Below are 26391 nucleotides of genomic sequence, written 5' to 3'. Positions count from 1 at the left end.
CGGCCCCGGGGGCTCTGCAATGGTTTGGGATGGACCGACCTTAAAGTTCATCCGGTGCCAGCCCTGCCATGGGCAGGGACACCTTCCCCTGGGCCAGGCTGCTCCAGGCCCTGCCCTGTCTGGCCTGGGACATGGCCAGGGATAGGGCAGCCACCTCTTCCCTGGGACAGAAGGAGAATGTTGGTATGGATCTCGTCCATAAATGTATTTGATGGATCAGTGTGACAACAGCTCCAAGCTCTTAGTGCTTCCACTGCCAGAAGGATTTGGTTGCTTCCCTGCTCGGTTCTTTCAGGTCCTGGACAGGTGCATTTGGGTCAGTTCCCCACCCTGATGAACGAGCAGGGCAGGCTGTCCCGGCTGCCCGCTGGGCGCACAGGTTCTCCCGTGCTTAAACCCCGCATTTTTGGGATGTCTTCCCTTGACAACAAAATCCCCACATCCCAAAATCCCACCATCTCCAAAGCCCTAGCATCTCCATATCCCTGCATCCCAAATCCCAGCTGCTGTAGCACAGCACCTCCAAATCCCTATATCCCAAAACCCGTTACTGCAGACCTGGCAACCCCAAATCCCTGCATCCCAAAACCCCAGCTGCTCTAGACACGGCATCCCAGCATCCCAAACCCCAGCTGCTGTAGACATGGAATCCCCAAATCCCAGCTGCTGTAGCACAGCATTCTGAAATCCCTACATCCCAAAATCCCAACTGCTGTACAGCATCCCCAAATCCCTGCATCCCAAAATCCCAGCATCCCAAAATCCCTATTTCCCAAAATCCCAACTGCTGTAGCACAGGATCCCAAATCCCTATATCCCAAACCCCAGGTGCTGCAGGCACAGCATCCCCAAATCTCTGCATCCCAAAACCCCAGCTGTTTTAGACACGGCATCCCAGCATTCCAACATCCCCAGAAACAGCTGCTGGCTGTGCTCCAGGATGAGTCATTCCAGCCCTCCAGGCTGAGCCATTCTAGCCCCAGGTGAGCTGTCCCAGGCTCAGCTGCAGGACATCCCCAGGCCTGGCAGCAACCCCAGAGGGAGGCTGGGCTGGGAATTCCCGGGATTCCTGGAATTCCAGGCTTCAGTTCCCTGGGGATCATCCTCCTTAGATCTGCATTTCTTCAGTAACAGGATCATTTCCTCCAGCTGGGTCCCAGTTCTGTGTAATTCCCGAGCACAGGCTCAGCTCGGTTCCTCTGGATCAGGCTCCCTCCCAGCACCCCCAGTTCCTCCCAGTGCCAGGACAGGAGCCCCCAGGGGTGTCTCCCCCTCCCCAGGTTCCCCCCTGGCTCCATCCCAACCCATGGAGTCCATCCCAGAGGGAAAGGGCCACTCCTTCCCCCAGCGAACTGACCCTGCTCTGCCTGAGGGGGCTGGGGCTGGGCAGGGGCACCCACAGCACCTCCTGGGGCCAGCCAGCCCTGCTCCTCAGGGTGCCAGCCCGGGCTGAGGAGGTGCCAAACTGGGCCGAGAAGGTGCTAGCCCTGTGCCAGCCTAGGCCAAGGAGGTGCCAGTGCAGTGCCAGCCCGGGCCGAGGTGGTGCCAGCCCTGTCACACAAACACACAAGTGACACCGGCTTTCTCTGAGTTTTTATCTCAACTCCCCAGATACCAGATCCCTGCCCACCCTGGAATGTCCTGGAATGTCCTTTACACACGGCTACAAAAACCCCGGGAGGCAGAGGTGGCAGGGTCAGCCCCAGAGCAGAGCTTGGCCAATTCCTGGGATCAGAGCTGGGCTGAGTCCCTGGATCCAAGCCTGGCCAATTCCTGGGACAGAGCTGGGCTGATTCCCTGGATCTGAGCCTGGCCAAGCCCTGGGATCACAGCTGGGTCCATCCCCAGATCCAAGCCCAACCCAGCCCTAGGATCAGAGTTGGGCCCATTTTCTGGATCAAGGATCCGGGATCAGAGTTGGGCCCATCCCTAGCCCCAGGATCAGATCCAGGCCCAGCCCCAGGAGCATCCCCAGGGTCCAGGATCAGATCCAGGCCCAATCCCAGCCCAGGCCCAGGATCAGGTCTAGGCCCATCTCCAGGCCCAGGATCAGAGTCAGGCCCAGCCCTAGGCCCATCCCCAGGCCTAGGGTCAGATCCAGGCCCAGGCCCAGTCCCAGCCCCAGATCAGATCCAGGCTCAGGCCCAGGCCCATCCCAGCCCCAGTGTCACATCCAGGCCCAGGATAAGGCCCGGGCCAATCCCCAGCCCCAGGATCAGTCAGGTCCAGGCCCAGCCCCAGGATCAGATCCAGGCCCAATCCAAATCCCAGCCCCAGGGTCAGATCCATCCCCAGGATCAGGTCCAGGCCCAATCCAAATCCCAGCCCCAGGGTCAGATCCATCCCCAGGATCAGGTCCAGGCCCATCTCCAGGCCCAGCCCCAGCCCCGGGGCGCAGTTCATGCCGAGAGGTCGCTGTTGTCGAACCTCTCCTGATCATAGACCTCGGCCACCACCTTCCTGCCCGCGAACCAGCGCCCGTTGAGCGCCTGGATGGCCTTGTGAGTCTCTGAGGCCATGGAGAACTCCACAAAGATCTTGACGATGATCTCGGCGTCCTCCTCCTCTCCCTGCTTCTCCTGGTAGATGATGACCCTGTTGACGGCCCCGAACTTGCCGCACTCCTCCGTCACCTCTCCCTCCAGGTCGTCGTCGATGTCCTTGGGATCCACCATGTTCCGCAGCACCATCACCGTGGACTGCAGGGAGGGAGGAGAGGAGGGGGTGAAGGCTGGAGACACGCACGGGGCACAGCCCAAACCCCAAACCCACTGCAGGCACTGCTGCCATGGTATTTTATGTAAAATCCTTTTGCTAGGATTTTTTCTCCTGAGAAGCTGAGAGGCTTTAGAAATGAAATGCAAACAAGAATTATCTGCTGCTGAGAATGCAACAGGTGCATGTGTGATTGGTCTCATGTGGTTGTTTTTCATTAATGGCCAATCACAGTCCAGGTGTCTCAGACTGTCTGGTCAGTCACAAGATTTTATTATCATTCCTTTCCTCTTCCTTTCCAGCCTTCTGATGAAATCCTTTTTTCTATTCTTTTAGTATAGTTTTAATATAATACATATAATAAAATAATAAATCAGCCTTCTGAAACATGGAGTCAACATTCTCATCTCTTCCCTCATCCTGGGACTCCTGTGAACACCAGCACAGGCACCGTCCATGGGCTGCAGGCTCAGGCTCTCAGGGATAATCACTGAGATCCTATTGCTGCCTGGCAGCCCGGTGAAGGAGGAATGATGAGGAGGACTTCATCTTATTAGAAGGCTAATTACTTTAATAACAATTAATTGCGTTAATAATTAAAATTAATAAAAATATTTTTAATTTTTAATGAATTTTACGGAATGTTTATTGTTTAATTTTAATTAATTAAAATAATAAAATTGTTAATAATTACTTCAATAATAATTAATTACTTTATTATACTATGCTACATTACACCTAAAGTGAATCTGCCAAGCACTCATTCTGCACACAAGTGCTCTCTGTGCACTCATCTCCTGACTCTCTCTCATGACTGTCCAGACAATCCAGGACACAAACACACACACACCCCTGGCCCTGACAGACCAAGGAAACAAAACACCATCACTCTGGGTAAACAATCTCCATATTGCATTGCAACACAATCACAGCAAATGATAAGAATTGTTTTTCCTTTCTCTGATGTTCAGAGAACGTGAAACTCAGAAATATTCTTGGGAACAATTGTGCCTTGCTTTTCCCTGTGAGGACAAATGTGGCAGCAAGTTTCCAGGCCTGTGTGCTGCTGGCCCCTGGATCAGAACTCCCCGTCTGGGAATGCTGCGTGCCATTTCCTGGGACACGCCCTGGAAGCACAACGAGCCTTGGGCACCACTCCCATCTTCCCTGTGCTGCTGCCATCCAGGTATGTCACTCTCATATTTCCTGGAAAAATCCCTTCACCAGGATTTCTCTCCTGGGAAGCTGAGAAGCCTCAGAGAAAAATGTAAACAATAATTTATCTGATTTGCTTCTCCTGTGTTTTGCTGCTTTGGAATGTGGTAGGAGATTGCTCCAGTGGTTTCATGAGAATTGTTTATACTTAATGACCAATATGGTCAAACTGTGTCAGGACTCTGGGGAGAGTCACAAGATTTCATTGGTGTCTTTCTAGTTTTCTGTCGGTATCCTTTCTGTATTCTTTAGTATAGTTTAGTTTAGTATTCTTTAATAATATAATATCATAAAATAATAAATTAGCCTTCTAAGAATATGGAGTCAGATTCATCATTTTCCTCACCTTTCACAGGGGACCCCAAAAATACCACACAGGTATTTCTGGCTTTTCCTCAACAGTTCCCCAGTTCTGTCACAAGTCTCTTTGTGTTCCTTTCCTGCCCTCCCAGTAAAGGCTTCCCCAGGTGCTCTGGGTGCTCCCAACAGGACACACAGGTGGGTGACACACCTGCACCCAGCCCTTCCATGACTGAGCCCCTCGGGCTCTCAGATCACCTGGCCTGAGCTCCGGGGCCACATCCAGGTGGCCTCTGGGCACCTTCAAGGACAGGAATTCCACCCTCCCCCCTCTGGGCAGGCTGCTCTGTGCACCTGGCCCTGGCACCCCTGGGGCATTCCAGCCTCTGCCCCATCCCATTCCAGGCTCCACATTTCCTGTGGCTGCTCCTCACAGCCCTGTGGGTGCCCCTCAGAGGTGCTGTGGGTGCTGCTGAGCTCAGAGGTGCTGTGGGTGCCACTGTCACAGCCATCTTTTATGAAAAATCCTTTCCTTAGGATTTCTCCTCCTGAGAAGCTGGGAGGCCTCAGGAACAAAATGTAAACATTGGTTATCTGCTGCTGTGGAATGCAACAGGTGCATCTATGATTGGTTGTAATTAATGGCCAATCACAGTCAGCTGGATCAGACTCTGTCCGAGCCACAAGCCTTTGTTATCATTCCTTTTTCTATTCTTAGCTGGCCTTCTGATGAAAGCCTTTCTTCTATTCTTTTAGTATAGTTTTAATATAATATATATCATAAAATAATAAATCAGCCTTCTGAAACATGGAGTCAGATCCTCATCTCTTCCCTCATCCTGGGACCTCTGTGAACACTGTCTCATGCCCCTGAGCTCAGAGGTGCTGTGGGAGAGCCCAGGGGTGCTGTGGGTACCCTGAACTGCTATTGCTGAGCCCAGCTTGGCACCCAGCTGGCAGCTGTCCCCTGGCACCCAGCTGGCAGCTGTCCCCTGGCACACCCACCTCCTGCTTGCGCAGCAGCTTCTGCATGACCATGTGGCGGGCGCTGCTGCCCGAGATGCTCATGTGCTCCTGCTCGCTCAGCATCTCCGGCCGCTCCGACTCCTGGAACACCTCCTCCTCCTCCTTATTCTCCTTCTTCACCTCCACCAGCCCCAGTGCTGGGGGGCTGGCCAGGATGGGGTTCACAACGCCCACCTGCGGGATGGTCACCGGGATGGGCGGCCGGGCAGGGGTCACACCTGGGAGAGGGCAGGGACAGGAGGGTGGTCAGTGACAGCCGGGTGATGGTCAGGGACAGCTGGGTGATGGGCAGTGACAGCTGGGCAGCGGTCAGTGACAGCTGGGCAGCGGTCAGTGACAGCTGGGTGATAGTCAGGGACAGCTGGGCAGCGGTCAGTGACAGCTGGGCAGTGGTCAGGGACAGCTGGGTGATGGTCAGTGACACTAGGGCAGCGGTCAGTGACAGCTGGGCAGTGGTCAGTGACAGCTGGGCAGTGGTCAGTGACAGCTGGGCAGTGGTCAGGGACCGCTGGGTGATGGTCAGTGACACGGGCAGTGGTCAGTGACAGCTGGGCAGCGGTCAGTGACACTTGGGCAGCGGTCAGTGACACTTGGGCAGTGGACAGTGACAGCTGGGCAGTGGACAGGGACAGCTGGGCAGTGGTCAGGGACAGCGGGGCAGTGGTCAGGGACAGCTGGGTGATGGTCAGTGACAGCTGGGCAGTGGTCAGTGACAGCTGGGTGATGGTCAGGGACAGCAGGGCAGTGGTCAGGGACAGCGGGGCAGTGGTCAGGGACAGCTGGGTGATGGTCAGTGACACCTGGGCGATGGTCAGTGACACCCAGAAAATAGTCAGTGACAACTAGGTCACGCTCAGTGACACCTGGACAATGGTCAGTGACACCCAGTGCCAATTTCCCAGCTTTTCCCCCCATGCCAGGTGTTCCTGCTGGGAACCATGGCCTGTCCCATCTATTGGACACAAAATGAATCCATAAAACTTCCCAGCTCCAGCCCAGGCAGGGCCAGGAGCAGGAGTCCAACTTCACGTGTGGCACAGAGTGGCATCTGTGGAAAAGGGACACAGGTGACAGGAGGCACAGCACAGATGGGTGACAAGAGGAGGGGCACACAGAGGTGACAAGAGGCACAGCACACAAGGGTGACAGGAGGAGAAGCACAAAGGTGACCAGAGCACACGCACATGACAGACAGAAGATGACACACAAATGCCAGGAGGAAGGGGACACAGGGGCCTGGAAGAAGGGACACACACAGGTTCTAGGAAGAGGGGACAGACACAGGTGACAGAAGAGGACACACACAGGTGACAGAAGGGGATGCACAGAAGTGCCTGCAGACAGGGAACACAGGTGCCAGGAAGAAGGGTCAGACAGAGGTCACAGAAGGGGACACACACAGGTGCCAGCAGACAGGGAACACAGGTACCAGGTGGAAAGGACAGACACAGGTGACAGAAGGGGATGCACAGAAGTGCCTGCAGACAGGGGACAGGGGTGCCAGGAGGAAGGGGACAGAGGGGCCAGGAAGAAGGGACACACACAGGTGCCAGGAAGAAGGGACAGACACAGGTGACAGAAGGGGACACACACAGGTGCCAGCAGACAGGGGACACACATACCAGGAGGAGGGGACCCACCTGTGATGACACCAGGGGCCTGTGCAGCCATCACAGCCTGGGGCAGAGCCCCCAGGGGCTGGGCCAGGGTCAGGGCAGGGGACACGAGCCCCGGGGTGGCCAGCGTGCCCAGCACTGCAGCTCCTGCCACGGCTTCCTGGGGACACAGGGAAAACCTGGGGTTAGCCCTGCTCCGGGGACTGTCCCTGCAGAGCAGCCAGCCAGGCTCAGCTCCCTGCACCTGGAAATCCCAACACTCCATCCCCAGGAACAGAGCAGCCAGCCAGGCTCAGCTCCCTGCACCTGGAAATCCCAACACTCCATCCCCAGGAACAGAGCAGCCAGCCAGGCTCAGCTCCCTGCACCTGGAAATCCCAACACTCCATCCCCAGGAACAGAGCAGCCAGCCAGGCTCAGCTCCCTGCACCTGGAAATCCCAACACTCCATCCCCAGGAACAGAGCAGCCAGCCAGGCTCAGCTCCCTGCACCTGGAAATCCCAACACTCCATCCCCAGGAACTCCCAGGGCTGTGAGGGAAGGCAAAGGTGTCACCCAGCCCAGCAGGGACACAGAAACTCTGAATGAAACCCTGGGAGAAAAACCTCCTCCTGGAGCCCCAATCCCAAGGAAGAAAATCCTCCTGGAACTCCGATCCCAAGAAGAAAAACCTCCTCCTGGAACTGCAATCCCAAGGAAGAAAAAGCTCCTCCTGAACTCCAATCCCAAGGAACACCCTGACTCCAGACACTGAGAACACCAACAGCATCCAGGAGGAACATGCAGCTGAACAGTAAGCACTTCCATGGAAGTACTGAAATAATGTGCCTAAAACACAGCCCAGGATCCCCATGTTTTCTGGTTGTTGCTACTTTTCAGGCCATTGTAGTCCTGGTTTAATTGCTCCCATCCTCCTCTCCCTTGTGTTCTCGGGGTTCCTGTAATCCCTGGTGTGGCAGAGCAGAAGATGCCAAGGTTTTGTCCTTCCATCCAAGATGTCAGTGGATCTGTGACTGCTGTGATATCCTAACTCTCCCCTACATAAATGCCCAAGCCCTGGGATCCAACCCATCCCATCAGGGCTCTGACCCCAGTGCCCACAAGGCCACTCCTATTTCCACTGGAGATGAAGCTCCTGTTGAAGGGGAATGGGAAAGTGCTGGAACAAACCCACTGGAATTTCTGGCTCCACTGGAAATGGCTAAAAAACTTCTCCCAATACTTCTGGTTCCTTCACTTCCCTGCAACTCTGACTTTTGCCCCCTCAGGCAGACAGGGGTGACCCCTGCTCCTCTCTCTCTCTAGTGCCACTCTCCTGGCAGGAACAGATCCTGCAGTTTCCTGACAGAACAGCAGGATTTACCCGTGTCTGTACCACATCCCCATCATTAAGCAGAGTCCATTCTCCCTTCCCAAGTGATTCTGATCCAAGTAATTCCAGCCATGTCTCAGCTTCCTCCCTGCCCTGACTGCAGAGCTTTCCAGCCCTCTGGAATCTCTCCTGGGACCTGTGAGTTCCACATGAGGGGCAGCTCCTCCCACTCCTGCCTCCACCTTCCCCTTCAGGGAACGTTCCCAAAAAGCCTTTTGGAGCCTCAGCCACGCTGCAGCACCACCAGGGGCTGCTCTGCCCAGCAATTCCTGCCCAAGCAAAGCCCACAACGCAAACAGTGCTGGAATTGTCCTGCTCCAGGGGCTGCAGTGCCATGGGGGGATCCTGCTGCCCAAGGCTGGGAGGGGGGCACAGCCTTGGGAATCTGTCCCACCCAGGAGCTCCTGGTACTTCAGGAAAACAAAATCAGAGAATTCAAGCTCTGTACCAATATCCAACCCACCCCATCTCTGCCTTTCCCTGTTTTTAGCAGCTTAAAGCCATCCCAGGCCTGTTCCACCCTGCTACAGGTGTGACCTGCAGCCAGAGTGCTGCTCCTGCCCCCAGCCCTCATCCCTTCCATGTCCTCTCCTGCTTTCTTTCAGCCTCTCCTGCAAACATTTTTCCCTCACTGCTGGCTTGGTTTCCAAACTAGGAATTCCCTCCACCCTTCCCCACCAGTTCTTAGAATGAAGCTCTCATCAGCTGTGCCAGATGATTCCACAATCTGGTGTCTCAGATTGCCCACTGCCAGGGACAAGCCTCCATGTGTGAAATCCTGGGACAGAGTATGATCTGCAATCACGGCACCCTGGAATGGCTTGTGCTGGAAGGGACCTTAAAGCTCATCCAGTCACACACCTGCCACGAGCAGGGACACCTTTCACTGTCCCAGGCTGCTCCAAGCTCTGCCCAACCTGGCCTGGAACACTTCGAGAGTTGGGGCAGCTTCTCTGGACACCCTGTGCGGTGCTCTGTGCTGTCCCTGTTCCATCCCTGTGTCCCACCTATCCCTGCCCTGTTCCACCCTGTGTCCCACCTGTTCCACCCCTGTGTCTCACCTGTCCATCCCCTGTTCCACTCTGTGTCCCACCTGTTCCACCCCTGTGTCTCACCTGTCCACCCTCTGTCCCAGCCCGTGTCTCCCCTGTCCCAGCCCGTGTCTCACCTGCGCTGTGATCTTGGCGGTGGCAGCGGCAGCAGCGACAGCAGCTGCAGGGGGAAGCCCCCCAGGTGTGGCAGGGGTCAGCAGTGGCATTGGGGGTGTCACAGCCTTGCCCACACGCAGGTACTGACCCCCCAGGTCAAACAGGTTCATGGAGGACACGGCGTCCTGGGAGGACTGGGCTTTCTCGTACTCTGCAGGAGGAGATCATTCACTAGTGAGCCTTCCCTTGTTCAGTCATGGAATTATGGAATGGTTTGGGTGGGAAGAGACCCACAAACACCTTCCAGCCCCACTGCCTGCCATAGACACTGTCCCAGGCTGCTCCAAGCCTGTGCAACCACGGAATTATGGAACAGTTTGGGTGGGAAGGGACCTCAAACATCTTCCAGCCCCACTCCCTGCCATAGACACACCTTCCACTGTCCCAGGCTGCTCCAAGCCTGCTCAACCTGGCCTTGGGCACTGCCAGTACTGGGGCAGCCATAGCTCCTCTGGGCACCCCGTGCCAGTGCCTCACCCCCTCACAGCCACCATAAATTACATTCCTAAATTCAGCCCTGACCTGCTCCAAATTTATTCCCACCCCCTAAGGAAAATCCCAGCCCCGAGAGCAGCCCAGAACACCCCCATGCCCTGCCCCAGCCCCAGGAGTAGAGGACACCCCCTGCCCTGCCCCACCCCAGGAACAGAGGACACCCCCTGCCCCAGGCACCCAGCTGTACCAATGAAGCCGTAGCCTTTGTGCTTCCCTGTGGTGGGGTCCCTGGCCAGGGTGCAGGATTTGATCTTGCCAAAGGCCTCGAACACGCTCTTGATGTCGTCGTCGGACAGGTCCTGGTGCACCGAGGCCACGTAGATGCGGTTGAAGGCTCGGGCCTCCTCTGCCAGCTGGTCAATGATGGGCTGAGCCTGCCCAATGTTGCTGGGCCTCCCCACCTGCAGGGACAGGGTGGAAATGGAGCTGGGAAGGGGCTGGAGTACCTGAGGAAGCTGGGAAGGGGCTGCAGAATCCCTAAGGGAGCTGGGCAGGGGCTCAGCCTGGAGAAAAGGAGGCTCAGGGGGGCCCTTGTGGCTCTGCACAGCTCCTGCCAGGAGGGGACAGCCGGGGGGGGTCGGGCTCTGCTCCAGGGAACAGGGACAGGAGCAGAGAGAATGGCCTCAGGCTGGGCCAGGGGAGGCACAGGATGGACATCAGGAGGAATCTCTTCAAGGAAAGGCATTCAGGCATTGGAAGGTGCTGCCCAGGAGATGCTGGAGTCCCCATTCCAGGAGACATCAAAGGAATGGCTGGATGTGGCACTCAGTGCTCTGGGCTGGATGACAGACTGGGCTCGATGGGCTGGGAGGGATTTCCCATGTGAACAGCTCCATTATTCTGTGGTGTGGATGGCCCATGGAGCAGGGCAGCACCTGGCACCTGCCTGTGCAAAGCACAGCACAACTCAGAGGGAACAGGCCCAGAACAGCTCCATTATTCTGTGGTATGGACAGCCCATGGAGCACCTGGCCCCTGCCTGTGCAAAGCACAGCACAGCTCAGAGGGAACAGGTCCAGAACAGCCTGCACTGACGGGGTCCTGGGCTCTGCTCCCTCCTCCCTGTACCCATTTACCTTCCCTGACCTGCCAAACACAAACTTCCAGGGACTGAGCAGCATTCTGCAAGCAAACCACAGCATCCCTCCCTCTCTCCTAAACCCCCTGGGCCATGGCACCCTGTACACACTCAGGGTGCGTTAGAGACACCATAAAAGATATAAAGAATCCCCTTTGCTTTGTCTTCAAAAGAATTCCATGTGTGGGTGGGAAAACCTGAGTGCAGTCCCTGGGGCCAGTCTCAGGTGGGACTTGCAGGTTTCTCCCCAGGAGAAGGGACCCAGAGCCACCATGTGCCCCATGTTGGACATCAAGGTCCATCAGGGAACAGTCTTTAGGTTCCTTCCCCCACCACAGGGCTGTAGGGAGCATTTCCAGGAAAAGAGCAGCAGGAATTTGCACAGCAAGAGCAAGAACTCACCTTGATGTTCCTTCCCCCCAGCATGACAGAGTTCATCTGCTCCAGGGCCAGCTGGGCAGCCTCAGGAACCTCGTATTCCACAAAGGCAAAGCCCTGGGATGGGAGGAGACACCTGTCAGTCACTCCAGCTGCGCCAAACTTGCCCATGGATGTACAGGTGGGATTGATTCCCACCTCACTGATTCCTGCTCGTGGCCCAAGGAGATCCCTTAGAAAAGCATTTTAATGTGACAGAAGATGCCTGCAGAGGTTCCCCCAAGGACATCTGACTCTGGAGCCTCTCAGACTCTGAGGCTCTGCAGCAAAACCCCACCTAACTAAGGGCTGCTGCCTTGTCAGCACTTCCAGAGCTTCAGGCTGGACAGCAGGAGGAATTTCTTCACTGAAAGGGTGGTCAGGCATTGGAAGGGGCTGTCCAAGGAGCTGTGGAGTCCCCATCCCTGGAGATGTCCAAGGAATGACTGATGTGGCACTCAGTGCTCTGGGAGCTCTTTTCCAACCTCAACGATTCTGACTCCATGCACTTCACCCCACAGACCCCCAGCTCCCACCACAATCCTGCCCTAAGCAGATCAGGGAGCTGCAAACATTCACCCCCAGTGCTAAAAGGAGCCTGTTCTTGACAGGGATAGAGGCCCTTTCCTCTCCTGGCTGCATCTGGCAAGCCTTGAAGAGAGGAGGATCTTCCTTGAGGGCTGGGAACCATGGAAAGGTTTGGGTTGTAGGGACCTTAGAGCCCATCCAGTTCCACACCTTCCACTAGACCAGGTTACTGCAAACCCCATCCAGCCTGACTTTGGACACTTCCAGGGATGGGGCAGCCACAGCTTCTCTGGGCAGCCTGTGCCAGGGCCTGCCCACCCTCACAGGGAAGAATTCCTTCCAAAATTCTGTAAAGTTGCTCATTTTGTGTTCAGGACACATGGCTGAAAGAAATGTCCGTGCAGAAGACCCCAAAACCCCTCATCACTGGGCATCAGCACCACCAGCTCTTGCTGCCCCCAAGGAATTCAAGACAGTTCACCTCCTCTTTGCTAGACCCAGGCAATCCCACAAGGATTTTGGTGGGACAGCACCTTAAAGCTCCTCTGGTTGCGCCCCTTGTCGCAGGCAAGGAACCTCCCAGGGAACCCTAACCCTGTCCCACCTTGTGCTTCATGGTGACGGAGTCCCAGGACATGTCGATGCTCTTGATGGGCCCGAAGGGGGCGAAGGCCTGGCGGATGGTGTCCTCGCCCAGCTCGTAGTAGATGGAGCCCACGTAGACCCGGCACATGATGGCGAGTGCTCGCTGCCTCTGGGCCGCCATCTGTAGCGAGACAAGGACTGGCTGGTCAGTGCCGGGCTGGCCACGGCCACGGGGCCTCCTCCCCCTGCTGCTTCCCTCCCGGAGCGAGCCACAGCCTGGACCAGAAGGAGTTCCCTGCTCGCTGCACAGGCCGCTGGAGCGGATCCGCCCGCCTCGGTCCCGGATAAAGTCCGGGGCACGCACGGCTCGGCCCCTCCGGCCGGGTCTCACCTCCAGCCTCGCCTGCAGGAGGAGGGAATCCCTTCGCTCTAGGGCAGCTTCCCCTCCAGGCAGCCAAGGGCTCAGCTCGGGGCACTGGGAGAACCCCTCCCGCTCCCCCCAGCAGCACAGATCCATCGCACTCCCGCCCCCTCCCCGGCAGCACAGGGCCTGGATCTGGGAACCTCCCCCCGCTCCCTCCGGCACCAGAGCCTCCCCCCGCCCCCGGCAGTGCGAGATCCAGTACTGGGCACCACCCCTGCCACAGCTCAACAGCAGAGCCAAGCACTCCCGTGGCCCAGCGGGACTCCTGGGAAGCGTGTGGTGCCAGTACTCATCCCTGCCTGGCAGCACTGGCTGTGCTACGGCAGCCCTGCCGCGCGGGCGCTGCACGCAGGGTTCCTGCTGCGCTGCCCTACGTCTGCCTGGAAACCTGCTCTCAGACAAATCCAGCCACTCCTCAAGGGAGGGATCCCAAAAGCAGAGCACAGTGTGTCTGTCCTTCGTGCTGTCACCCCCAGAGCAGCTCTAGAGCTGCTGAGGGACGGAGCCCTAGAGATGCGGCCACACCTGGGGCTCTGGGGGCGTCACTGCCTGCAGGTGAGGGGACGGCTCTGGGGCAGGTGGGACACACCTGGGGCACCAAGAGGCTGGTGCAGAGCACGTGCAGCAGCAGTAAGTGATGCCTCTGGCCCTGCCCTGCAGCACAGAGGGAGCTCTGAGCCCCCCCTTCCCTCCCTAGCAACCCCAGGGCAGATGGGCTGCACCCAGGGCCTTCAGGAGATGATTTCTGGGGTGCCCTAAGGAGCAGAGGAGTTCTGCGACACCTGGGGACCCCTGGGGAAGAGGGAAAGCACTCAGGACCTCCTCAAGGCTGATTTCTGGGGTGTCCCAATGAGCACAGGACCCCTGGGGCAGAGGGAAAGCACTCAGGGCCTCCTCAACGCTGATTTCTGGGGTGCCCCAACAAGCACAGGAGCTGTGCCTGGGGATGCTGCAGCCCAAAAGGAGGGAGAGCTCGTCTGTGACAGGCACAGCAGCAGGGACACAGCCTGTACCCGAGGGACTCCTGCTCCTGTCCAGGACTGCCACTGGAAACAGCCTGGGAGGGTTTGACTCCTGCCATTCCATACAGGACACTGCAAACAGGGACAGCTCTCAACCCAGACTGTCCCTGAGGTGACATCAGACCCCAACTGCTGCTCCTGGGGTGACATCAAACCCCGGACTCTGCCCCTGAGGTGACATCCAGCCCCAGCTGCTGCTTCTGAGGTGACATCAAGCCTCAAATGTTGCTCCTGAGGTGACATCCAGCCCCAATTGTTGCTCCTGAGGTGACATCAAGCCCCAGACTCTGCCCCTGAGGTGACATCAAGCCTCAAATGTTGCTCCTGTGGTGACATCCAGCTCCAAGTGCTGCTCCTGAGGTGACATTAAACCCCAATTGCTGCTCCTGAGGTGACATTAAACCCCAATTGCTGCTCCTGGGGTGACATCCAGCCCCAGCTGCTGCTCCTGAGGTGACATTAAACCCCAATTGCTGCTCCTGAGGTGACATCCAGCCCCAATTGCTGCTCCTGGGGTGACATCCAGTTTCCCCTGCCTGGCTAAGGATTTCCCAGCACAGCTGGGCCATGGCTCTCTTTACTCTGCAGGCTGTGACCAGCAGGACTATGGCACGTGCACATGCAGCACACAGAGGCTGGCTGCTCTGCCAGATGCTCCAGCACATCCCCAGCTTTGGAAAGCCCCTCAGTGTGCAGCTCATCTGCTGAGGGGCTCAGAGCCACCAGCAGTCTCACCCTGGGTGTCCCAGGGAGGTGCCTCTCCCAAGGAGCCTCTGCAGGAGGAAATGCCCACCTTGCCCTGCCACAGGACTCTAAAGGAGAGCTGGGGGAGTGAGGACGACTTGGGATTTTCAGACAGCAGAAATCCTTCCTGCAAAGGGTGGCCAGGCACTGGAAGAGGCTGCCCAGGGAGGTGTGGAGTCCCCATCCCTGGAGGTGCCCAGGGAACACCTGGGCTGGTGACAGGGTGGGGATCAAGCACAGCTTGCACTCTATGACCTTGGAGGTTGTTTCCAGCCCCAATAACCCTGGGATTTTGGGCTTGCAGAAGGCAGAGCTGAGATGGGCTGTGCTGACTCTGTGTTTGTGGGTCACCAACAGGAGCATCTGGCTGGGGGATATGCCCTGGGCCCCTGAGCTCAGCACAGGTCGGTGTCAGGGCCTCCTGCCTGGACATCTCAGTGCTCTCAGCAGCCCCAGGCTGATCTCACTGCTCCCTGTGCCTCCTTCTCCTCCTGTCACATGGAAAAGCACCTGAAGCCTCAGCCAGGCAGCAGCCCCCACCTGCAGCTGTGCAATGCTGCTCTAAAGGGATTGGAGGTTATTTCAAGGACAGGCCAAAACCCCACCTTAGGGTGCTCTTGTAACCAAAGCAGGTGATGCACAGCCCTCACCAGGAGCACCAGCCATGACACAGGGGATGGTGAAGGGATGTGGGAAATCTCACACTGTGACACTGAGGACTGAGCCCAGGGGAAGCTGTCACTCAGGCCCTGAGACCCAGAGCTCAGGGAGTTCAGTTCAGGCTGTGCTGCCTCCACAAAGGAACTGGGGAACCCTGGCCACAGGAGAAGTGCTGGACAGGGGCCTGTTTGCACTTTGTGCATCCTGAGTGGGCTCTGGGATGAAGCACCTGCCAAGAAAGGGATATCCTGACTGCTCTGAACTGTACCTGCTCCTGCTCCTGGGCTGTGTCCACCTGTCACTGCCCACGGAGGAATGGCTGAGGAAAAGGGGTCACAAGCCATTAAAACTTTCCTGTGCCACCAACTCAGCTGTGCCCAGCTGGGAGAATGAGCCAGAAACAATCTAGGCCAAATTGCTGCAGTTCCACTGCCAGGCAGCAGCTCCAGGGATGGGGGGAGTTCCTGGGCATGAGGGCTCCAACACCATCTCTGCCAAATCCACACCAAGAAGGCTGCTCTGCTCCACTCCAAACTTACCCTGCCCCAGAACAGCCACTCTGGCTGCCCACTGACACACCACTCACTGCCAAGGGAGGGAGACTGGGCATTTCACCTCAGTGCCCTTTTCCTTGGAGTTCAAACCTCCACCTGTGTTTTACACCAGGCACAAATCTCATAGTCTAGCAAGCCAGAGAGTTATTTACAAATGTGCAAATGAATTTACAAATGAACCTTTGGGTGCACAGAGGAGTCGCAGGACACTCTGCCAGAAAAAGGAGGGGATGTCTCACGCCAAGTCATTCAGCTCTTTGTGGCCTCTGATTAGAAGGGGCACAAAGGCTCACAGGAGCTCTGTGATCAGCCCTGCAGTTCTGTCCCTCCCGTCCTGCTTTGGCTGCACTCAGAACGTGCCATACTGCTCTGGTCTGGAGCGTGCACAGTAAAGAGAGTCTGAGCCTGGGCTGCACCATGCTCTGCCAACCTCCGGCACCCCGGCCCTCCCCAGCAGCGGCCGGCTCTGGCTGCTGGGAGGTCGTTCCACAACAAGTCGCCCCTTGGTGAGTTACCTTGGCCGTTAGTTTTAGGTCGGGACCTCAGAACTGTAGCATCCCTAGAAATGCAGCTCCCACAATTTCACGGGTGTGTTCAGAACTGGTGGAAATCTAAAGCTGTCTGTGCCCCCGAGTGGCAGTGTCCCCGCAGACTGCACAGCCTGGGGTCTTCTCGGGGCAGTGACACCTCGCTCTGCTCCTGGGCGTGTCCAGTACACGTGGGGATGTGGGAGGGCTGCGCTGGGCGCGGACAAGAGCATTGGCACCACTACGAACGTCCCCACGCTAGGCCCTGACTAAGACAAGTGCCCCAGAAGAAGTGAATATGTCTATTGACCGATTGTAAAGGTGAGAGAGGATCTCCAAAGCCCATTGTCACTGCTGCCATCTGAAAGACAGTAAAGACAGAGTTCAGTCTGTTGGAGCTGAGCATACTACGGCTGTTTGTACAAACTCAAGCAGAGCGGCGGCGCAGGGGCACCTGCGAGAGGCCTCTCCTTCCTCGGCCCTCACTGCCTGGTCCCCAGGAGCGTCCGGCGCCAGGACCCTGCCGAGCCCGGTCCCACCAGGCCAGGGTGGGCTTGTGCTGCTGCCGCTGCCTCAGGAAGCAGGGTGGGATCCCAGGGGGGACTCAAGGCAATAGCAACCTCTGCGACCACTGTCCTTGGTTCACCCCCAGCATTTAAAAGGAGCCCCTCAACCAGAGCAGACCCTCAGAACCAGGCACAGCCCCAAACGGCCTCGGCTGCCGGGCAGGGAGAGCACATCCGCAGGGGTTCCTCAGGCAAAGCCCTCATTTTGGCCTTCCTGACTTTGAGGAAAGGCGCTGAGATATGTTCCAGAAACCTCTGAAGGAGGGGAGGTCAAACCCCAGTTAAGGGCTCTCCCGGTATGGGCATTCCAGTGCAAGCAGGAACAGCCAAGAGAACTTCTCCAGAATTGAGAGCACCCGGGTGCAGGGGAGGGAAATGGGGCAGCACTGGCACACGGGGACACAGGGACCCTCCCTCAGGCAGAGGAGATGGTGACACCGTTCCCAGGATCCCTTCTGCCTTCACCACCTCAAACATGGCTCAGAAGCAAAGCCCACGGCAAAGTCTTTGGCTTCTCGTATCTCAAGAAGGGACGTCCAACAGGACAGGAACTTTTAACCATTTCCTCTGGGAACAAGAGAGATCTGCGGGCAATTTGTGAGGTTAGTCGGGGTGCCTGGGGGAGCTGCAGGCTCAGGGCTGTGCTCTGGTTCCGAGGGCCCTGAGAACTCCACCGTGTCGGGGGGAGCACGAGGCACGGGGAGCGGCTCGCAGGGGGCTCTAACCTGGAGGTTGGTGAGCTGCTGCTGCTGGTGGGCGATGGTTTGTTTCACCAGCACACTCTTGATGCTCTGCTCCATCGCGTACTTCTTGGCCTGCAAGGAAAACAGGGGCTGTGGGGGTAGCATGGCACAGCGGGGCAGGGAAGGAGGCCTCCACAGCTCCCAGAACCTTCTGCTCTCCATGCCTAAGCACCAGGGCACTACCCCCAGCTCCCCAGGGCCCTAGGACACAGAGGATGTCGTGAGCGGCAGCCCACGGAAGCAGCATGCACCAGGAGCTCAGCGTTCCCCTTTTCCATCCCCACAGCCCCCCGCAGCCCCTTACCTGCAGGGCCGGGCGGGCACGGCCTCCTCCGGTCCTGTCCTCTGCTCTGAGAGCCTCTGCACAGACAGCTGCTACAGGAGGGAAGGGGCTCCAGCTCCCTGCTCCTCTCCCCCATGGCCACCCCTGTGCTGGGGTCTGCCCCCTCAGCACGCCCGGCCTGCTCTGGATCTGCTCCCAAAACATGCCAGCTCTTCCCTAGCTCTGCTCCTCAAAACACACCAGCTCTTCCCTCTGATCCCTAAATGCCCCAGTGTCACTGACATATTTTTTGAAAAATCCCTTTGCCAGGATTTTTCTCTTGAGAAGCTGGGAAGCTTCACCTTCTCCATGTTTTGCTGCTTTGGAATGTGATTTGGAGAACTGTTTACCCAGCATGTGAATTGTTTTTAACTAATGGCCAACCACAGCCAGCTGTGTCAGACTCTGAGCCTGTCACAAGATTTTATTATTCATTCCTTTCTAGGCTTCTGATGTCTTCTTTCTATTTCTTTAGTGTAGTTTTACAGTATCATTTTCTTTTAATATAACAGATATCATATACTAAATCAGCCTTCTGGAACATGGAGTCAAGACATCTTCCCTTGTCCTGGGGAACCTCAAACACCGCTACACCCCAGCTCACCTCTGAATCTGCTCCCAAAGCACACCAGCTCTTCTCTCTGCTCCCTAAATGCCTCAGCTCACTTCTGGCTCTGCTCCCTAAATGCCCCAGCTCACCTCTGGCTCTGCTCCCTAAATGCCCCAGCTCACATCTGGATCTGCTCCCAAAACACACCAGCTCTTCCCTCTGCTCCTAAATGCCCCAGCTCACCTCTGGCTCTGCTCCTTTAATGCCCCAGCTGTTCCCTCTGCTCCCTAAACACCCCAGAGCTCACCTCTGGCTCTCCCTATTCACACCAGGCTCTCTTGGGGTTCCTCTCAGTCCTCCCCAAACCTGACAAAGCCAGAGATTGCAGGGTGCCAGCACAGAGCTCAGTGCCAAGGCACCCCCCAGGACACACACACAGCCACCCCCTGGCACCTGGTGTCCCTGGCTGTGCTTGGGAGCTGCCAGGGAACAGCAGGATCTAACACAGGGGTTTGAGGGCTGTGCTTTGGGAACTGGAAATGGACCGGGGGGCTTGGATCTGTCAGCTCCAGAGAAGCCAGAGGGAACACAGCTGGGAGGCAGCCAGCTCACACAGAGGGACAGCTGGGACAGCCCAGGCACAGCCACACAGAGCCTCCTGAGGACAGGGGACACAGCTCGGTGCCCCTGCCACCCCGAGGACAGAGAGGGACACAGCTCTGTGTCCCTGCCACCCCGAGGACAGGGGACACAGCTCGGTGTCCCTGCCACCCCGAGGACAGAGAGGGACACAGCTCTGTGTCCCTGCCACACCGAGGACAGAGAGGGACACAGCTCGGTGTCCCTGCCACCCCGAGGACAGAGAGGGACACAGCTCTGTGTCCCTGCCACACCGAGGACAGAGAGGGACACAGCTCTGTGTCCCTGCCACCCCGAGGACAGAGAGGGACACAGCTCTGTGTCCCTGCCACCCCGAGGACAGGGGACACAGCTCGGTGTCCCTGCCACCCCGAGGACGGGGGACACAGCTCGGTGTCCCTGCCACCCCGAGGACGGGGGACAGAGCTCTGTGTCCCTGCCACCCCGAGGACAGGGATATTCTGGGATGTGTCCCACTCTGGGTGTGGACAGTGACAGGCCAGGTGCAGCAGATCCCAATTTCAGCCCTCCTGGAGCTCCTCAGTGGCACCCACACCCTAGCTCAGAATTCCCATCTGACTCAGGATGCCATTTTTCTGAACTGACTGACTTTTTTAATGAAACCCACTCTCACCCACCCAACAGCAATTCCCATCATGCTCCCAGAGGTGTCCATGAACTCCAAACCAAACCAAGCAGTTCCTGGCCCCAAATGTGACTGTGGGACCCTCCAGCATGGCCACGACCCCACAGACCAGGTGGTGAGTTCCCTCTGGCCCCACCAGTGCCAGAGGCTCATTAAAGCACACCCCCACCCCCAAAGAGCAAACTCCCACCAGTTTTACTCACTTTCTGGAGAGCTTCCTGCTGCTCTGGGGTGAGAGGGGGCAGCCCCAGCTTGGCTGCCGTGCTTTGCCCGTTCTCCATCTTAATGGACTCCGTGCCCTGAGGAAACAGGAGATGCTCAGGGAAATCTGCTCTCACAGGAGTGACCTGTCTTCCCTCCCAGAAAACCAAAGCTTCATATCAGAACATGAGAGCTGGCTAAGAACCCTTCCCAAAGCCAGCTGTATGTCAGGAAAACCAGTTCATACTCCCACCATTCCCGGTGGGAAGTGCCATCCCAGCAACTGTACAAACCCAGAGATTGTTGGATGTCAGGAAAACCAGTTCATATTCCCACCACTCTCTGTGGGAAGTGCCATCCCAGCAACTGTCCAAGCCAAGAGATTGCTGGACACTTACAGAGTTCTCCAGTCAGATTTGTGTGAACTGACCATCAGATAATCCCCAGTCCTTGCTCACACCATCTCCATCCCCCTCAACAGACCCACTGTCTAGTGTTCCCCATCAATGCTCTCCTCCCCTCTCCCTCCCAGCTGACCCAGCTTTCTCAAGTTCTCAGTTTAAAACCTTCTCTGAAACTTTCCCAAATCACAGAATCATGGAATGCTTTGGAGGGACTCTAAAGCTCACACAGTCCCACCCCCTGCCATGGCAGGGACACCTTCCACCATCCCAGGCTGCTCCAAGCCCTGTCCAACCTGGCCTGGAACACTTCCAGGGATGGGGCATCCACAGCCTCTCTGGCAACCACTGCCAGGGCCTCACCACCCTCACAGGGAAGGATTTATTCCCAATACCCCAAATGAGCCTGCTCTCTTGCAGTGGGAAGCCATTCCCCTCTCTCCTACCAATCCAAGCCCTTGTCTAAAGTCCCTCTCTAGCTCTCTGGAACTAGGATTGCAGCACAGCAATCCCACTGCTGGGACCACAACTCCAGCATGGTGATCCTACTGCTCAGACCATGGATCCCACTGCTGGAACCATGACTGACTATAGAACAGCAATCCCACTGCTGGGACCATGGATCCAGCTTGGTGATCCCATTGCTGGAACCATGGATCCCACTGCTGGGACCATGACTGACTCCAGCACAGCAATCCCACTGCTGGAACCATGATTGACTCCAGGATGGTGTATTACAGCGACTTGAGGAGGTCGCTTGGTGGTGAGAGAAAAAGACGAGAATTTTGTTTCTTGATCAGAAGGTTGGATTTATTGATATATGATATATATTATAACTATACTAACTAGAAATAAAGAGAGAAGTTGCAGAGGCTGTTAAGCTAAAAATAGAATAGAAAGAATTTATAACAAAGTTGTGTCTAAGGACTCTGTCCCTAGCTTGCTCTTGTGATTGGTTTTTAATTATAAACATGGGAACATGAACCAATCACAGGTGCATCCTACTGCATTCTACAGTAGCTGATAACAATTGTTTACATTTTCTTTCTGGGGCTTTTGCTTCTCAGAAAACACACAAATTTCAAGAAAATATTTTTGTGAAAAAATGTCTGTGACAGATGGTGATCTCACTGCTGGAACCATGACTCCTGCACAGCGATCCCACTGCTGGGACCATGACTGACTCCAGGATAATGATCCCACTCCTGGAGCCATGAGTTACTCCCGCAATCCAGCAGCCCGGTGCTGCCCCTGCTGGGACCCCAATCCCAGCCTGATCCAGCGCTGGGACCCCCAGCTCAGCCCCCACAGCAGGACCTGGCCCTGCCTTTGGTGCTCACAGGGGTTCTGATGGCACCATCCACCAAAACAGAGCTGGTTCCTTCTCTCTGCTCCACATTTCCCACCAACCATCCAAATACCAGCCGGGACAACCCCAGCCTGTGGTCCTGGACATGTTCCTGTGGGAAGTCTTTGCCTGAGTAAAAGGATCGAGCCAAGACCAAAATCAAAGCTTCTCCTGGATTGCCCTGAATAATGGAATGGTTTGGGCTGGAGGGACTCTAAAGCTCATCCCATTCTACCCCTGCCATGGCAGGGACCCCTTCCACTAGCCCAGGCTGCTCCAACCTGGCTGTGGACACTGCCAGGGATGAGGCAGCCACAGCTTCCCTTCCCAGCCCAGCCATTCCAGGATATATCCCCAATATTCTGACTCCTATTTTGCAGCAAGAATGAGACTCCTGGTTTTGTGCAGCCTCCAGATTTGTGAACATGGAGCAGAAAACAAACCCTCCCAGGACAAAATCCTGCTCTCTAGGTGTCTGGACAGCACCCAGAGCTGCAGGTGTTCCCCATGGCTGGAGTGGGACACAAGGAACACAAGGATGATGGCAACACCAGGGCGCCAACAGGGACACAGGAGCAGAGGTGGCTGGAGCTGCAAACTGCAGTGCACGGAGCCACAGCCAAGCTGAAAACCAGACAAAGTGGTGTGGAATCATGGAATTGTTGAGACTGGAAAAGCCCTCACAGCCCACCGAGCCCAACTGTCCCCAGCACTGCCCAGGCCAGCAGTGACCATGTCCCCAAATGCCATCTCCACCTGGCCACACAGCACACCAAGGGGCCATCCTGGAATCCCTGAGAATCCCACACACATCCCTGGGTCCTGCCCTATCCCACAGCACACCAAGGATCCATCCTGCATTCCCTGAGAATCCCACACAGCACACCAAGGATCCATCCTGCATTCCCTGAGAATCCCACACAGCACACCAAGGGCTATCCAGGAATCCCTGAGAATCCCACACAGCACAACAAGGGACAGGATCCTGCATTCCCTGAGAATCCCACACAGCACACCAAGGGCCATCCAGGAATCCCTGAGAATCCCACACAGCACAACAAGGATCCATCCTGGAATCCCTGAGAATCCCACACAGCACACCAAGGATCCATCCTGGAATCCCTGAGAATCCCACACAGCACACCAAGGGCCATCCTGGAATCCCTGAGAATCCCACACAGCACACCAAGGGACAGGATCCTGCATTCCCTGAGAATCCCACACAGCACACCAAGGGCCATCCAGGAATCCCTGAGAATCCCACACAGCACAACAAGGGACAGGATCCTGGAATCCCTGAGAATCCCACACAGCACACCAAGGGCCATCCTGCATTCCCTGAGAATCCCACACAGCACACCAAGGGCCATCCTGCATTCCCTGAGAATCCCACACAGCACAACAAGGGACAGGATCCTGGAATCCCTGAGAATCCCACACATCACACCAAGGGCCATCCAGGAATCCCTGAGAATCCCACACACATCCCCTGGCCCTGCTGTGCCCCATAGCACACCAAGGTACCCTGAGTGTCCACAACTCTTTGTTTTCATTATCTCGTATTGTCCTAAATCCCAATTGTCCAAATTTTTATTACTCTAACTTTATGACTATTTTTATAACCATTTTATTACTATTAAACTTTTAAAAATCTAAAAACATGTGATTGGCGTTTTCCACACTATTTTTATAACCATTTTGTTAGTATTAAACTTTTAAAAATTTAAGAACAAGTGATTGGCGTTTTTCACAAAAACCAACAGCTCACCCCCGAGATTCCTGCTCTCTCACACCTGCACCCACCCAGCAAAGAGCAAGAAATGTCCCAGAACTCACAAAGGACTCCCATAAAATCAGGGAATTCAGGTTTTATCCAGGTGGATTTGGGAATGAACCCAAAATCAGAATTTAAACAAGCGGATTTGGGAAACTTGGCCCAGCACCAAGCACTTAAACAGGTGACTCTGGGAATAGGAGTCCAGAACCAGCATTTAAACAAGTGGATTTGGGAAACCCAACTCAACACCATGCATTTAAACAGAGGAATTTGCGAATGAGGGCCCAAAGAGAAGCGTTTAAACAAGTGGATTTGGGAATGGGGGCCCAAAACCAGCATTTAAACAAGCAGATTTGGGAAACCTAGCCACACACCGTGCATTTACACAGGTGAATTTGGGAACGGGAGTCCAAAAGCAGGATTTAAGATTTGGGAAGCCTATCGCAACACAGAGCATTTAAAGGGGAGAATTTGGGAACGGGAGCCCAAAGAGCAGCGTTTAAAGCGATGGATCTGGGAATGGGAACCCAAAGAAGCGTTTAAAGCGATGCATTTGGGAGCCCAAAGAGCAGCGTTTAAAGCGATGCATTTGGGAGCCCAAAGAGCAGCGTTTAAAGCGATGCGTTTGGGAACGGGAGCCGAAAGAGCAGCGTTTAAAGCGATGCATTTGGGAACGGGAGCCGAAAGAGCAGCGTTTAAAGCGATGCATTTGGGAACGGGAGCCGAAAGAGCAGCGTTTAAAGCGATGCATTTGGCAGCAGCAGCAGCCCAGAACCGCGGCCTGCCTGCACGGCATCCAGTACGGGACGGCCGAGCCCGCTCCCTTCAATGCTGGGACAGCCACGGCGAGGCGGCAGCTCAGGACGGCGCGGGGGGACACCGACACCTTCCCCACACGGAGAAGGCCGCCACGGGAGCCCACAAGAGACGGGAAGCGGCGCCGACCCCTCATAGCCGCGGGACCGGAGAAGGCCCGGCCCGGGCGGATCCGCCCGGCGGCCGCGCTGCATCCCGCCCCGAGGAGCCGGCCCGGCTCATCCCAGCCCAGCCCGGCCCGGCTCGGCCCAACCCGGCCCGGTCCCGCCGCCCCCTCACCAGCGCCATCGTCGTTGTCGCCGCCATCTTGTCCTTCCCGTCTGCAGCACGCGGTTCTCGCGAGAGCTCCTCGGGGCGCGCGCGGGAAACGGCGCTGGAGGCCCTCGCGAGGAGAAGTCTCGCGAGAGCTCGGGGAGGTGTCATGTGACCCCAGCGGCTGCCAAAGTGGCGCCGCCCAGGCGCGGCGGAGAGGGGAGGCGAGACGAGACAAAATAAAACAAACAAAACAAACAAAATAAAATAAAATATGGTGTAATCCCGGGGGAACGGGGTTCCAGCGCGGCTGCTGCGGCCTCAGCGCCGCTGGGTCGGTGCTGGCCTGGCAGTGCCCGGTGCCTCGGGACGGTCCAAAGCTGCCGGTGCCGCGGGCAGGGCTGTGGCTGGCCGGGCCCCGGGTAAAACGGGCTCAAATGAGCTAAAATGCGTTAAACCCGGGTAAACCCAGCTAAAACGGGATGGAACGTGCTAAATCTGACTGGCACCGGGTGGCCTTTGGTCGCAGCCGGGGGTAGGAGCCGCGGAACCCCCCCGGTACCGGTTGTGGGCACTGGGAGGTGCCGGGTGGGTCACGGGGGCGGACCGGATCATTAAATTATAAATTGCAGGTATGCGCATTGTATGATTGGCTTTTCGCAAATATTCAAATGAATATTATATGTGTTGTGTTAGAAAGTTATGCTGTATTAATTTTCTAAAGTAGTGTGTTATAGTTTTAGGCTTTAACAAAATATTAAAATAGAAACTATGCGGTGGAAGATACTTTTTTCTAAAGAAAGGACTCGCAGCGAGATAGCAGCCACAGGACACCTAAATCTTTCAGAGAAAGAGAATTTATTGCTCCCTTATCAGAAGAAATGAAATTCTTCCCACCTCGAAGGCGCTGTGAGGATCCAGAGGAAGCATCTGACACTGCCCAGACAGAATCCTGTGTTTGAATGGAATTTATGCATCATGGATGAGGTGTATGAATATGCAACAGGCTGTTGCTTTTAAGGGTTAATCCTCTGTTAGCGGGGGTCCTTTCTTGGGTTTATTTTGCCCAGAAAGAGGTATCCAGACAGTCTGTAACTCTTTGTTTTTATTGTCTCATATTGTCCTAATTCTAATTATATTATTATTTTTATAACCATTTTATTACTATTAAACTTTTGAAATTCTAAAAACAAGTGATTGGCGTTTTTCACAATTAGAAAGTTATGCTGTGTTAATTTTCTTAAGTAGTGTGTTGAATACAGTTTTAGGTTATACCAAAATGTTAAAATAGAAACTATGCTGTGTAAGATACTTTTTAAAAGAGAGAACTCACATCGGATAGCAGCCAGATAGTATTCTCCTAATCCTAATTGTCCAAATTATTATTACTCTAATTATATTTCTATTTTTAAGACCATTTTATTACTGTTAAACTTTTAAAAATTTAAAAACCAAGTGATTGGTGTTTTTCACACAAATATTGAAATGCATGCTATATGTGTTGTGTTGGAAAGTTGTGCTGTATTTATGTATTTTAATTGGTGCTGTATTAATCACTTTTAATTAGTGCTGCATTAATCTCTTTTAATTGGTGCTGCATTAATCTCTTTTAAATAGTGCTGTATTAATCTATTTTAAGTAGT

General features: G+C 55.5%; 2 protein-coding genes across 5 annotated transcripts in view; one reads left to right on the top strand and one right to left on the bottom strand.

Annotated features, from left to right (window-relative positions):
• Positions 1 to 26391, top strand: part of LOC132078984 (NAD(P)(+)--arginine ADP-ribosyltransferase 2-like) — a 348971-nt gene that overhangs the window by 45188 nt on the left and 277392 nt on the right. The window lies entirely within an intron of this gene.
• Positions 1582 to 24824, bottom strand: PUF60 (poly(U) binding splicing factor 60). Of its 4 annotated transcripts, XM_059485316.1 has the most exons (12): positions 24776 to 24811; positions 20157 to 20252; positions 17779 to 17868; positions 16798 to 16848; positions 12576 to 12737; positions 11429 to 11521; positions 10136 to 10349; positions 9414 to 9604; positions 6897 to 7032; positions 5236 to 5474; positions 2356 to 2699; positions 1582 to 2301 (listed from the first exon to the last, which is right to left on the bottom strand). In XM_059485316.1, exons 1-11 carry the CDS (start codon positions 24800 to 24802, stop codon positions 2400 to 2402), a joined length of 1599 nt encoding a protein of 532 aa, XP_059341299.1. In that variant the 5' UTR covers positions 24803 to 24811; the 3' UTR covers positions 1582 to 2301; positions 2356 to 2399. The 4 variants fall into 4 exon arrangements, with proteins under 4 accessions (XP_059341299.1, XP_059341291.1, XP_059341309.1 ...); XM_059485308.1 differs by having other exon boundaries at positions 1582 to 2699; XM_059485326.1 differs by lacking the exon at positions 16798 to 16848 and having other exon boundaries at positions 1582 to 2699; positions 24776 to 24824.

This window comes from Ammospiza nelsoni, chromosome 1 (assembly GCF_027579445.1).
Source record: "Ammospiza nelsoni isolate bAmmNel1 chromosome 1, bAmmNel1.pri, whole genome shotgun sequence".
Classification (NCBI taxonomy): Eukaryota; Metazoa; Chordata; class Aves; order Passeriformes; family Passerellidae; genus Ammospiza; species Ammospiza nelsoni.
This window is presented reverse-complemented; position numbering and strand designations above follow the sequence as displayed.